The following is a 14787-nucleotide window of genomic DNA, read 5'->3' on the forward strand; positions in this document are numbered from 1 at the left end:
TCCATGTGGGAAAACGTGATTTATTTCTACCATTCATACTTTTTTGAGTAGAAATGTAAAATATTTGTATTTCTGACACAATCTTCACTAAAAAGCCCTTTCACAACATTTTCAGTTCTATTAAGGCAACAAAGTCCAGTGGACTGCTTCTCCTAATTAGTTGGAGAAAGACCACAAAAACACTGGAACGACTTGGGAAAGTCACGGAGTTTAGATCAAAAATCTAAATTACCATTCAACATGATAAAAAAAAAAAACACTCCCCGTCTTCTCTGCTCTTCTTTTCAAAATAGAAAAGATACAAATCCGTCAATGTTCAGCTTGCTCCTCTGGTCCAAGGATGGAAATAGTCTCTGGAAGTCGCCTGAGCCTTGAAGCAGAGCAGCACATCTCCCAGGCTGGTGAAACCCCCTTAGTTTCACAGAAGGATCTTGTAGTAGTCGTCCTTGTAGCTGTATAAGACCACCACAGCCATCCTGAAAGGGGACAACATCTGTCACTTATAAGGTTCCAAAGAACATTCAAAAAAACTTTAAATATGGTGAACTTCCAAAGGCCACATCTGAAAATCAGAACAATGAAAACTCAGCTGAGAGGGTTTCCAAAGTCATGGATATCTTGAGCTCAAGAGGTCAGTAGTGTTGCCAGGAGTCCATATTGTAGCTAAAAAAAGTCCTACAACTCAGAGGGACAATAATAGACACCTAAAGAACTGAAATATGTAGTGTGGACTATTAGAAGAACTGGGCATCACAATCTCTGGGATATTAATGAAGTAAAAACTACTCCATTCAATTCTGTTATCATCTACAGTGATTAATGGAAAATACTGATACTCCTACACACTTGGCCATACTAGCAGAGCAGCTTTAAAGGCAGCAATGATGTTCAGCCAGACTGAAATATCTTCAATAGCTATTCCACAGATTGTCATATGGTTTGTACACATAATTATGTTCCTCAGAGTATGAAGAAGAGATGATATTCAAGAAGTGACAGAGCTGTGGTTTTATAAGTGATGCCAATGGGAAAGTGCCTCAAACTGTGTTCTTACCAGTGGACTAAACCACTAGGTTCAAGACTTCTAAAGAATGTCCTGAAGCTTATTTTTTAAAACGTATTGATCATATTTGGAGTCAAAGGTTTAAAAAACAAACAAAGCGGGGGTTGAACCAATGCCAAACTCAAGGCTTCAAAAAGTGAAATCATGAACCAATCCGTTACATCAGGGTGGCTTCATCCTACTTCAGACGTAAAGTGGTATTAATTCAGTGCTAATTTTAAATGTTCTGCCACCATGAGGGGTATTTTTTTCGTGTTTAGGTGAAATGTTACACAAACTACAGGATGGGGTGCTAAGCTAAGGAGACATTCAATCTTAGATGATCCTTAAACTTTGTATTTCTCATCTTTATCAGTTGAAAAGTTCAGCTTGGAAACTTCATACCTACTAAACATCAACATCTAAGCACTGTCGTTGTGAATGTAATACCATGCTGGTGTTAGCATTAAGCTTAAAGCCTCACAGAAGTGCTAGTGTGGCTGTAGACTTGCTAAAACTGCCTTAGCACATGCTAAAAGGAAAGCTCAGAGACTGTGACACCCTCAAGCTATGTTTAGTTTATTGTCTTGCTGCAGCCAGGTGACTGCATGAGCCCTTTAACCCACTCATCTGGCTTCAGGTGTCTGAGCCCCACACACGGAGACAACAACAACAGCACAAACACAATGAAAATACTTGCTGAATGTATCCATTGTTGCCTCTGAGATGCTCATTTAACAGCTGAGACTCCCCCTCCTCTCTGACTGGCAAATCAAACACACAGCAGAAACAGGAAATTAAAACCAACTGCTCTGGTTGAGGCGGACGGGAAGCCAGAAAGGGAAGCTTTGATTTCTTCTTTGTTACCATCCCATTCATGGCAGAGAAAATCAGCTGAATCCCTCACAGGGTCGCTCTCTGTGGGCTTTCACAGGCGTCACAACACTAGAAGCTCAAATACAGAATTACTGCACTTTGAAACGTTCTGCTGGGAAGCTTGAGAATATAAATCACTACATCCACAACCAGACTAACTGATGAAGCAAACACGCTTCCACTGCGCTGCAATCTCAGCGTCAATCAAACTTTGGCGTTAGGAGGCAGACATCAGAGGACCAAACAAGGCTTAGCCTTCTCCAGATTTCACCTCAGGAAATGGGATCAGCTGGGGATTTGATGTTCTGTAAGGCAGTAGTTATCTGTCTAAAAAGCTGCCTTTGAAGGGCTGACTGTCACTGTTACACCTGGAGTGTGTGGGCTCGGTCGGGGCTTTGGAGTGGCAGCTGCCCATAAAAGGAAGTCTGCCTTTTCTGCTGCTTTAAAGAGTTCTTTACTTTATTCCACTGTTTGCACCAGGTTTCATTAACTGGTTCAATTCTTGGGCCTCTTTTGTTTCCTATCTGCCTTCTCCCTCTGGGATTAATTTAAAAAAAAACGTGGCATCTCTCATCACCTTTATGTGAATGACTCAAATTTAATGATCTCTAAAACCTTTGCTGGGGAGTCTTACACACATCAAAGCCTGGATGGCTTTATTTACTTTAAAAGTTTAATGAAGATAAAACGGAGGTCATGATGTGTGGACCCAGGGGTGCCTGTGAAGCCTTATGAAGCTGGGCTTCCTGCAACCATGTGAAATACCCACATTTACCAACCTATGGGCCAACATCGACAGTGATTTGATATGGGATGAACAGATCTAGTTTACTTCCATCAAGTCTGTTTTATCATGTAATGATTGAGGTCTGCTGCTCTTATTTAACAGACCATCGTAAGCGGCAACATATTCCCCGCATCCTGACCTTCCTCCCTTGCCTCCCTGTACCTTTAATGATTCATTTTACGATTTCTGAGTTAAAGTTCGTAAATCTTCCAATGAGAAGCCCCCAACATCCTTGACCTCCTCACTGTCTACATTGTCCCCCTTGAGGTCTTCTGTTAGCTGTTTCTTGTCACCTCTTAGTAGACCAGGATGAAAACCAGACTTAGGCTGTTCCTTTCCTGCAGTGGCCCCTTAATTATGGAATCAGCTATCCCACCATGTTGGAGCGTTCCCCACCTCACCAAATATCAAATCCTGTCTTAAAAGTTCATTTTATTCCCAAGCTTTTAACCCAGCATGAGAGCTTTGTGGTCTCTGTCTTGCTGAGTACATTTCTTTTCTTAATAACTGTGTTTTTTGTTAGTGTTCTTAAGTAATTTTATGTACTTTACTGTGTTTTTATTCCTGCTTTTCCTGGGTGCTGGTTAAGCTCTGTGGTTAAACTGTGCACCCCATGTACAGTGTGGTCAGCCAAGGTATGAACCCAACCCTCAGCCCTTTGACTGCATGTCATCCCCACTCTCTCACTGAATCCACTTTCCTATCCTCTCAATAAAAGCACGAAAAGCCCCCAAAATAATCATATTCTGCTTTTTTCATTCACTGTGCTGCACATGGTGAACTTTGTAGTTTTTCCCAGTGCGATTAATAAATACAGTGGATTGGAGAAAAACAAAACAGTAGTGGAATAAAACGTGTAAGTGAGCAGAAAGGCTGTAGGACCTTTGGCTAATCTTCCACAGACGCTACAACTGAGACAAGATGTCAAAATCTGCTTGTTTGGAAAGTGTCAATAAGGGATAGGTTCCTCATTTTTCTTCACTCTTGAGGACGACTGAAATACAAAACATTCTGACACTTAAGGCAAAGCTACGTATGGGAAAACAGGAGTTTGAAACAATAGATCCATCCAGACTGTAGAGGAGTAAAAGAATAACATCACAGAGTTAAAGATTCATGCAAAAAAGAAAAAACAATGCACCTTTTTGCAATTTTGAAATGGTGGATCTCATCACAGATCGACTTCAGATAGCGCTGCTTTGGGAGACGAGACAGCAGAGTCTTCACACTGCTGTTGAACTGCTCTTCACTTTCAAACTGAAAGAAAAAGAAAGAGCCAAGGTTAGAGAAACATAACGAGTGACAACAAAGTGGCAAAATGTGGAACACAAGATAGAAATAAAGCCTGCTACAGATAAGGTTTGCTGACACTTTGTAACCTGTTATTCTCCTAATGTTTGTAGCACGCTTCATGATTTTAAAGTAGACGTGATTTAGAGGAATAGCAGGTTTTTCTGTTGCAGCCTTGGGGTATATTTTTGCACGTCAAGTGTAGCAGTGCAGCAAAGTCTCAAAGCTATGCCGGGTTTATGGAGTCCTCTGGTTCTCTGTGGGTAATTTGACATATTTAAAACAGGCCTTTCCTGCACGCCTGCCTGTACTCTCTGTGTATTGTCATGTGTTTTACACACTAAACGTGTTGTCTTTGACACATGTGCTGTGAGGGGTTCACTGTATAGGTGGCCCATTCATTTATGGAGTGGAGGCCTTTGCTGTTATAACTGGTGTTAAGAGCCTTTTTCAGCTCCATGTAACGTAGTGTAATATAATTAAAGTCTTTTTTAAACTTCTGCTCTTTGGAAGCAGGATTTTAAAAGGTGCAGCTTTGCTCAGGAGTTTGGAATGTGAATATTAACACCTCTTAAGTATGCGTTTTGTTAACTGTAGTATGTGTGGGTGAAATATGTGATCCTTGTTAAGGGAGTTAGACTCAGGCGAGGGTGTTCCCTCACTGCACTCCTCATCAGACTGTTAGGAAGCAGACGGGATCCCCTCTTCCTGTCTGGGATATTGACCTCTCATGGCCATTCTTTCCACATCCCCCCTCCCTTCCACCCTTTATTCAGAGGTAACCTTTTATTAACTCCAAATATGAAGCCAGTACCTCAAGAGACAGGAAGTTGACCAGCGTTTCCTTCTGCAGATCCACCTGTGGGATACAAAACAAGAAGTGTCAGACGAGTACACCATGGCAAATTATATCACTTAGAAATCTCACAAACTACTCCATAACACAGAATCTGCTGCTTTCATAAATAAGATAACAGTTACACCTGATGCTCAATAATCTAAGCAAACCAAATTAATCGAGTCCACTCCAAATTACCAGATGTATTACTTGAGCATCGGTATCGGGATATCAGCTTATCAGCAAATAAGCAAGCATTTATTAATGGCAGTAGTGGATATACTGTGCACTGATCAGCCACAACATCATAGCAACCTGCCTCATATAGTTTAGTCCCCTCTATGGGGCTCTACAGGGCCTGAACAGTCCTGGCCTGATGAGGCATGGACTCCTCTTGAACTTGTCGTCCGGCTCTGATGCTTATATGTCCACTTCAGCCTCATACACAACAAACTGCGATACACTGTGTTCTGAGACATTTCTATCAGAACCAGCTTGAACTTTTTCAGCACTTTGAGCTCCCATAGCTCATCTTCTACAGACCATCCTTCACTCCCCACATAACTCAGTGAGTGTTGGCTGACCATGACCCTTCCTTGGACTACATGTGGTAGGAACTGAGTCACTGACCATTGCAGACTGGGAACACCCCACAAGAAGTGCAGTTCTGGAGATGTTCTCATCCATTAACTTCGAGGACAATATGTTCACTTGCTGCCTAACATGTCCCAGCCACTGACAGGTGTCATTATAAAGAGTTAACTAATGTCACTCACTTCACCTCTTAGTGGTCTTAGTGCTGGATTAATAGTGTATATGATGCCTTGCAAAGCCAGCTTACAGGCCCAGTATTTTATCCCACTGTCAGATTTTTCATTTGATTAAAAAAAATAACATTTTGTCAAGTCTGAGGATCTTTTACATTTTTCACCATTTTTTTTATTTAATGACTGATTACAGTTGTCAGTGTATTCTGTACTGGTAACAACGATAACAATAAATAGCAATGAAATAAAAATTAAGAAAACATGGGTCTGCGAATCAGTTATCCTCCAAAGTGTTACGTCTAACATGAGGAATGGTTTTGGCCCTTAATTTCCTCGGCATCCCTTCTTATTACCCATAGTTCAACTTTCACTCTGCTCTACAGAGGTCTGAAATGACTCCATGTCCTTTCTACAGATAGAGCTAACAGCCTCTTGGGTTTGAATTGGAAAATGAGTGCTTTCATGTTCCAGGACCACTGACTGACAGACCAGCAGGCAGCTGTCAAACAGGAACAAAGACTTCCAGGCGTGCTGTGCTTACCAGAATCAAGGTGATTATGCCTGTTGTGTTTCAATAACTTTATTTACTCTTGCTCCACTGATGCACTCCAGACCTCAACACAGATGACAAATGTATTTGGAATATGTAGCGACTTGGTAAATAAGGCAAGCAGGGATGATTTACTTTGAGAATATCTGGCCATAAATCTACAACACAAACCACAAATAAACTCAATATGGCAGCCATTTACGTCCCATGAAACGACTCGCTCGCTGCCCTCTGTTTAGTGTTCATTGTTCTGTAGCGATGAGAACGGATTCACAGCCATCTTAACCTCCAGCGGGGGGATTTTGGCGCAAGGCATGTTGCTATAAAAGGGGCTGCTCCACAGAGATGTTTGCTGTTTTAGCTATCAAAAGGACTTTCCTCGCTCTGTGATTTCACACATGAATTCAAGAGATAAGGTGGGAGAGCAGAGAAAAGAGGGAGGGGTGGGGGGGCTGGGATTGGGAGGGGTAGGGGAGGGGAGGGGAAATTACTTACTGCCAGAACCTCAATGTCATTGCTCTTGTTCTGCAAATTGCCGCAGAGATTCTGTAACTTGTTTTGGATCTGAAAGAGAGAGTTTAGGAGAAACAGATTAGGGGAGCAAGGGTGGAAGAAAAATGATTGCTGTTCCCGCGATAAAGATGAACAAGGAGGAAGAAAAACATCATGTAATCATCTAATAAGCAAACAAGCAAAAGCTATATTTATAGCTGTATTTTCAGCAAACACATTTCCTTCAGAGATAAAGGTCCTCCCAAATTCTGAGTGTATTGTTTAGAACTGATGGCTACATTAATTCACAAAACACAGCTGATCATCCCACGTGTAGCATTATGCAAATGTTATATATATCCGGCATCACAGCTCTTTCTCCATGGTGTCAAATAAAATACATTTTCCTATAAAAAAAAAAGAGCTCGAGAACTGCAATGTTTTCGACACAAGGTACTTCATGGCGTTTTTGTGGGGCTGATCTCAAATGTTTAAACGAGCAGGTCCAGATGCAAACTCCAATTTTGCTTCAATGGAAAACATTTGTAACTAATTTCCAGAACCACAACAGAATATTTGGCAGAACCTGATCACTCCTCTCAGTAATAATAATAAAAGCTGATCTGAACAGGTCAGCCTGCGAGCAAAATAGTTCCTGTGCCAAATGTTTTCTGCAGGTAAATGTTCCATTTGTTTGTGTGTGTGTGTGTGTGTGTATGTTTAATGCATCACAAACCTGAGTCTCGTAGCGTCGTCTAGCACTGGCAGAAACTTTTTCCGGGCTGATTACGTTCACACTCAAATTCGTGGTGCTGCTGCTGCCGTGCTGCTCTGAGGAACCTTGAGACAGAAAAAAAGGTAAATACGCAAATTTAATCCAATTATACGTATTTTACTGTCTTTAATACAACAGTTAATCAAAGCATAGTCCCACACCTTTCTATCAAATTAAAGCAAGAGTGAAATTTTATTTTTAAGCTGGTATTTATTTTAATTACATCAGTTTGATAGCAATGTGCATGCCAGAAGTGGTGTTATATCCAACACATAGTTTTCTGTTGCACTGATTCTGCACCACTCTGAAATAGAGCGTAATATCAGGAGTGAGCAAGTAACACTGAAATCAGTCATACACTCCTGATCACACATAGTCTCAATATTCTGTTTCATACTTCAACACATTTATGGCACAGAGAGCTTAAGTGGAGTCAAAGGACGAGTGTCTAAAAACAGAGGTGTGGCTGTTTCATGCTGCAGTTAGTCTTTAAGGTCACAAATATAAGCTTTGAGCTGTTTACAGAGGCAGACTGGGGGAATCAGGCTGAACACAGTACCTGTGGTGTTGAGCAGCGATCCTTTAGGGTTCTGGAGAGACATGCTTTCAGAGATTTCTCTGCAGGGGCACAGGGGCGACATTATATAAGAGCAAGCCTCTTACATCATTCACACATCTGAGCTGTACATTAAAGCTCAACTCTTTTACCTGATGTTTCTGTCCTCAAAGAACTTGGTCCGACATTTCTGAATGATGTGGTCCACTAAGTCTGACTCGGGGATCCTTTTCTCAGACTGCCTGTCCTTCTCAAAGGATTTCACCTGTGGACATAATAACTTTAACATGTGCTGCTCTTTACAGCTTTTCCATATTTCTCTCCTCAGAAAGGACAATAATGATTCTCAATGTGACTCTCAAAAACTAAGGCAACCATTCAGGCTCATTTGTAGCATTTTAAACTTGTAATTCAAATATAGAAGTATTTTTAGAGCAGAGCCTTACAAAAAACAAATTTTTGATGTGAAAAATGCAACAATATGACTCTGCAGGTACTCAGAAAGCTCCTCTCATTACCAGAACACTTTATTGAAGAACATGTTACATATAGGGCTGTCAAAGTTAACTTATTAATGCTTGCTACTCTGATGACCATAACACATTCAATGCTTTTAATGAAAATGATTTTCCTTCCTTGCTTCAAATTTGAATTTACAAAGATCCTCATTTACAAAAATAAGCCCTTTAAAGACACTGATTCATGATGAAAGTTAGACTAGAATCTGTGCCACTGGGCAGCAGAAAATGAGACAGCAGGTTTTTGTAAACTGCTGTGATGGTATAATGTAAAACTGTATGATCACGATGCTTGATATTCCTCTACAGTTCTGTGGATTATCAGTGAAATGTAAGAACACGCTGCAGACTCAACAGTCTCTTGCCCCGAAAACCAAACAAAAGATCTGTGTTATTAACTCACAGATTTTCCTGTAATGAAACATCTGTCTCCCCACGGTGCGATATAATCACCTACTTGCAGGTCACAACTCTAGATCGTGTCATTAACAGCATGGGAAAAAGGAGCCTGTTGTGCACTAGGTAAGCCAGTAATGGTCAGCTGAACATAAAAAAAAATTGCATTCATGATGCTGTGTAAAAGGTGCATGCACGTGCACTGTGGTACACAAAGCGCTGGATGGGCTCAGGTAAATTTGCCGGGATCGCACAGGTGGATTCAAGGGGTGTCCAGGTTGGCCTGGGCTCCACTTAAATTCTGACAGGTGCCACCCCAACATCCTGATAAAATACGTGGGCTGTGTCGAAGCAGGTTGCTAGTGGCTTTCTTTGCATTTGAAAACTTGCATTAATATTCTAAAACAGTGATTCATTTTTGTAACTGATCTAGCACTAGCAACATAATTGTACATTGTTCTAATGTTGACCACCACCAGCTCATGTTTGATGCTCTACCACATGTGCTGCAGACAATGCTGGGATCACTGTGCACAATTTGTAAAACCCCCAAATCCTGATTCATACATTGTGTAAAAAAGTTAACTCTGTCAATGCATGCATGCATACCAGAACATGTAACTTCGATACCGATGTATCTGCAAATATCAGCAATAACTTCTGTAAACCAGTACATCGGTCAGGCTCCAGTCTTGAGCTTGGCTTACCTTCACATAGTTTCCCTCTTTGTCAGAGACCAGGACCATGCAGCTGATTCCAGCGAGCCTGCAATGCTCCAGCAACGTCTCCTGAGACTGAACACACAAAATGACAAAAGCAGAATTACTCAAGTGTTGTAGCTGATTTAAGCTTGCATTCAAATAATCAACATTACTCATTTTCACAACTGCACAATAGAACCATTCACTGCCTGATTTCTGATTGCACTTGATGCTGATGATGTGTCATGATTTGTCATTGTTGGGTTTTCCAGATGCCAGCCACTGGGCCTGCATGGGTTTAGTTTGGAGGGAGGTGTGGACTGAAAGTACATACTGCACCACTGAAACTCGCTGCCATTTCAGTTCTCTTCCATTAAACACTGAAAGAATGATGAGTAAAGTTTGAAAACATGACAGGGCTTTTGCACTTAATGCACTGTGGCTGCCCTGTTCTCAACGAGGCTGATTCAGTTGCTAAAAGAGAAAGGAAAGGGCACGGCTGAGATGCCACTTGGCTAAGGCATAAAGGCTGTAAAATCTTAAAAAGTGAGGTAACCATAAGCTCAACAATTCCAACGATGGCTAAGAACAAACCCTTCTTAGTCCAAATGTGTGCATGGCTCCACTCTCTCATCACATAAGCTCTAAATCTTCCTCGTTTCCCACAATATTCTCAATGACAGAACAAATTAAGTCAAAGGTAAGCTGTTCCCTGGAGTCCAATTGGTGTTGACGGCATGTGGAAGGGGTTTGCCATATTTGGATAATAAAAGCTAAAAGAGTGGAACTGTCTCCTTGAGGTTGAATTAAAGCTCCAGAATTGGCTCGTTAAAAGGCCAGTATGTGAAAGGTGTTAACAAAAGTCGAGCAGAGGGGGAGAGACGGGTGAGAAGGCTCGAACAAGGTGTTCTCAGCATCTCGCCACTGAGCCAGGCACCACCTGCATACGTAATCAACAAACACACACACAAACAGTGTTGACAAATTGGACACAGTGCTGCTTGTTTGAAGCCAAACCCAACCTTTCCTAATTGCTTCTAAGAACCCCGGGCGGAAATTAAGGTGGCCAATCGCTTATGTCCTGTGCCAGTACAAAAGACAATGAAGACCAAACATTAATGCACTGCAGAAGAGGAAAGTTCAAACAATAGGTTATAAAGAGTAAAAGGGGAAAAAACAGGAGGGGTGTTTAAATGTGGGCACAGCAAAGTGCCAGGCAGGGCGTTGACACAAACACAAGGCTGAGATCAGTTTGTCACATAAACATGAAGAATGTGACGGCGGCATGGCATCAGGAGTTTTGGACCAGAAGATAATAACTTCACTCTGAACAGACTGATCTCACTTGGCTGCTCTTCAATCCCACATCAAATTTCGACAACAAAAACTTATCAAAAACTTTATTGGACGCTCATCAAAGAGACAAAGTCGATTACTGCAAAACATGACTCCATGGCATGTTGTCCCAATATGGCCTGTAAGCCTGTTTCAAATTAAACCACAGGGAGCAGCTCATTCTCTGGGATGTTTACTATTCCTGATGCTGTCTTGATAAGTCTGTTGCTGACAGATGAGTTATTTTTTTCACTACAAGAACGGAAGTTTAGTGATGTCCTCTGTAGTAGGGACGGACGAACAACAGAGGAAGAAGGACAGAGGGGGAGTTAAGGTTTTCCCTTAGTTGGGGATCTAAAATGTCAGATATGTGTTTGAGTTTGGACTTCTAAGTTTACAATCACAAACTCCCTCAATTCCTCCCTCTTGTAAAGCACTATGAGCAACCCCCGTGCAGTTTTCTTTCTCTCGCAGGTCCGGAAGCAACAGAGAGGGAGTAACTCACTGAGAAATGGACTCTGCTTTCTTCAACCAATTTATTAGTAGACCTCATCCTTCCTTCATGGCTCAGGCTTGACTTGGCTTACGTTGTTTTACTTAATTGTACAGGTGCTCATTTTTTGCAGTGTAATATTTCAATTATTTTTCCCCAACACAAATGCAACCTTGTCTTTTGGACAAACAAAAACAGACATTTTCCTGGATTTCCATCAAGAACCTGGAAGCTACAAGCTTCCAAAGCACATCTGGTTCTCATGTTGAACTTCATAGATGAAGATACAGTTCACACCAATCAAACACAACATTATGACCACCTGGGTAGAATAATGAAGGCCTAGATCAGAGACAAAACAACACAGATTTGACAAGATACTGACACCTCCAGACCTCTGAAGCTGTGCTGTCATATCTGGCACCAAGATACTGGCAGCAGATTCTTTAAGTGTTGGAAGTTGTGAGGCAGGTCCTTCATGGATCAGACTTGGCTGTTAGGCAAATCCCACATTTGTTTGATTAGATTTAGATCTGGGCTTTTTGGAGCCCAATTCAACACAATCATGTTCCTCCAGGCCACCTTTCTGTATTGCTCTGTGATCCCATTATAGACACTTCCTGATGCAGACAGGGTTCAGCATGGACACCCTGACTGGTCAGTAGGTATGCAGCCCTATATGACCTTTCTACCAGTTCCAGCATTCACTTTCATCAATTTGAGCCCTGCTTGTGCCAGCCTACACTCCACAAGTGCATCAGCAAGTCTATGACCCTGCTGCTGGTACAATGGTTTTCCATCCCTGGACCACATTGATAGGTAATGACCACTGTAGACTCAGTCGTCTGGCCATCACATTTAGCCTTTGTTAAAGCAGCTCGCATCTGCTTGCTCATTTTTTTCCTGCTTCCATCAAACCAAATTTAAGGATCAAATGTTCACAAGAGCCCAACAGATCCTCCCCACTAAATGATGATATGATCAATGATGGGCACTTAACATGTCAGCTGTCATAGAATTATGGCTGATTGGTCTATGTTCACAGTTTCTAATCCAGTTTAAAAAACAAATGTAAGGGTGTGGACTTAGCCTAATGGTTAAGTTGCTTGCCCATGTTGTGGGTGACTGGTATGTAGATACAACTTCAGAGTTCCTTTGGGATTTTGGGTAATGGTCACAAGAATAGACAAAATGTATTTTGGTGAATAACACAAATAACATTATAAACACAACATTGTTAGTTTACAAGAAAACTCCACAGTGCACCTTTAAATCAAAGCAACTCAATGTCAGCCAGGCCAGCACACCAACCTGTGAGAAATCATAGGCTATGTCTGAAGAGACACCGGCACTCCACAACTTCTGCACAACGTTGACAGCTCTGGACATGGAAGAATGCCCCACTGGGACTACCAGTGCATCGCAGGTGCTCACTGATGTCTAAAACAGAAACGAGACAGTTTCAAAAAACCTGTTAATCATCTGTTGTGTGAAGTACACAAAGAGGCAGTGAGCTATTGATAATAAAAAAGCTTAGTTTGTAATAAATGATGTATTTAATGCTCTTCCTTTGCTCAGACCGACATCCAGTTTTACTTGGCACATCATTTGACATTCTCAATATGAAATGCAGAAAATGATACACCTCCAAAAATAACTCAGAGGAATCATGAGTCACACTGATCATAGTTATTAACATGTTTCTAAAAGTGGCTATGCAGCAGCCGACTGCTGCAAGAGGGCATCATTAAATATGTAGCTCTGTCTGCTGCTCCTTCATTATAATAATTAGGAATGTCACATCCCGGGGTCTGTGTCTGTTTGCTGAAGTGTGTGTGTGGGTGTGTGTGTCTGTTTCTCTCACTGGCTCCTCCATGCTGGCCATTGCAGCACAGACTTTGTCCAGGGCCACACTGGCCCCCACTGCAGAGAGCACCGGCACTGTGGAAGCAGGACCTCGAAACTCCAGGATCTGGCAGCAGAGGGGAAAGCACATAAAGTGAATCACTGACGTTGCATAATGCAGAGTTAAATGAAATACAGATTGAAGAGCTGAAGGATATTGGAGATGGTAAAAGTATGGTTAAGGTGCATGCATGTGTGAAAAGAAAGTGTTTGTCCACATTTCTAAAATAATAGCCGAAGATAGTTGTAACATGGTTGAATGGTTAAAGAGCTCACCAGGTGATCGTAGCGTCCTCCAGCGGCCACTATATCTGGCACAGTTCGCTTGCGTTTCCTGATGAAAGCCACAAACTGGAAGATGACACCGGAGTGATGCTGCACTTTGTACACCAAGCCTAAGTTGACCACCACCTACAGAGAGGACACATTTCCATTGAATCAATAAAACCCAGCAAGGCTGATTTTTTTTTCCTATAGTTGTAGAATCCAAATCACCTGCAGTTTCACTCCCAGTTTCTGCAGCAGCATGGTTAGTTCCTCCAGGTCCTTGAGGCCCTGCTTGGCCAGCTGGGTGACGGCAGTCTTCTGTTTGGTGAGTGATGTCAGCAGCGGTGCCAAGTCCTGCAGGTCCCCTTTCTGTTCTATGTACTTGTACAGTGTCTGCAACTGCAGGCACGGGAGGGGAGATCTCAGTGTTTATGAGCGAGAACAAAACTAGCTGCTGCTGCACTGATTATTTTTACAGACGCCTCGTGCACCCGCTTGGACACTTACGCTGTTGGTTGACAGTGAAATGTTGCAGAACTTTGCCTCCACCTCACGTTTGGTCAGCTTTTCGCTCTGGAGCCAAAACGAAATACAAAAATAAAAGGAAAGTCATAGGAAGTTTGCCTGTTCTATATTTGGGAATGATTCTGCTTTAAATGTTTATGCCAGGATATTAGCAACAGACACGCGATGTGGATAACATCTGTGGTGCACATGTGACCTGCACTGACCATGGCGTCACACAGTATGTTGGAGGCCTGGCTCAGCTTGTCCTCGGGGACTCCGCTGTGCAGTAAGATGGCCTTCAACAAGCTGGTGTGGTTCAGATAAATATTATAGTTCCTTTCCTGCGGTCACAAAAACACACACAATCACACCTTTAACCCTCTCAGCTGCAATTATAGACTACTACTGTACAATGTGCCTCTCAGTGAATAATGGACCACGTGTCAGGCTGCCCTCTCATTCTGTCTGACTCACGTATACTTAAAAGCTTTCACACTAGAGGCTGCCTGAGGATCAGAAATATTATCTTTAAAGGATGAAGCAGGGGTCAGGTCCCGGGTTGAGAGGGTTCATGAAACATGCAGAAGAGCAGCGACTGGAGACTGGAATATGTGGACAGGAAATGGACTGTACTGGGAGGCATGGAAGGAAGTGGACAGAGCTGCAGAGAACAGATTTACTATGTAAATAAT

At 42.1% G+C, this 14787-nt stretch overlaps 1 protein-coding gene across 1 annotated transcript in view; it reads right to left on the reverse strand.

The window, feature by feature from the left end:
* The window catches only part of eif2ak4 (eukaryotic translation initiation factor 2 alpha kinase 4), a 26040-nt gene continuing 11253 nt past the window's right edge, over positions 1–14787 (reverse strand). Inside the window, exons 26-39 of the mRNA XM_034675422.1 lie at positions 14320–14436; positions 14096–14161; positions 13817–13987; positions 13598–13732; positions 13281–13388; positions 12728–12856; positions 9595–9681; positions 8126–8238; positions 7977–8035; positions 7379–7482; positions 6646–6714; positions 4810–4854; positions 3847–3962; positions 1–476 (exon numbers count right to left, since the gene is read on the reverse strand). Of these exons, the coding sequence (XP_034531313.1) occupies positions 419–476; positions 3847–3962; positions 4810–4854; positions 6646–6714; positions 7379–7482; positions 7977–8035; positions 8126–8238; positions 9595–9681; positions 12728–12856; positions 13281–13388; positions 13598–13732; positions 13817–13987; positions 14096–14161; positions 14320–14436 (1377 nt within the window). The 3' untranslated portion in view covers positions 1–418. The remainder of the gene's footprint in view (positions 477–3846; positions 3963–4809; positions 4855–6645; positions 6715–7378; positions 7483–7976; positions 8036–8125; positions 8239–9594; positions 9682–12727; positions 12857–13280; positions 13389–13597; positions 13733–13816; positions 13988–14095; positions 14162–14319; positions 14437–14787) is intronic.

The sequence above is a fragment of the Notolabrus celidotus genome, chromosome 22, assembly GCF_009762535.1.
Source record: "Notolabrus celidotus isolate fNotCel1 chromosome 22, fNotCel1.pri, whole genome shotgun sequence".
NCBI lineage: Eukaryota > Metazoa > Chordata > Actinopteri > Labriformes > Labridae > Notolabrus > Notolabrus celidotus.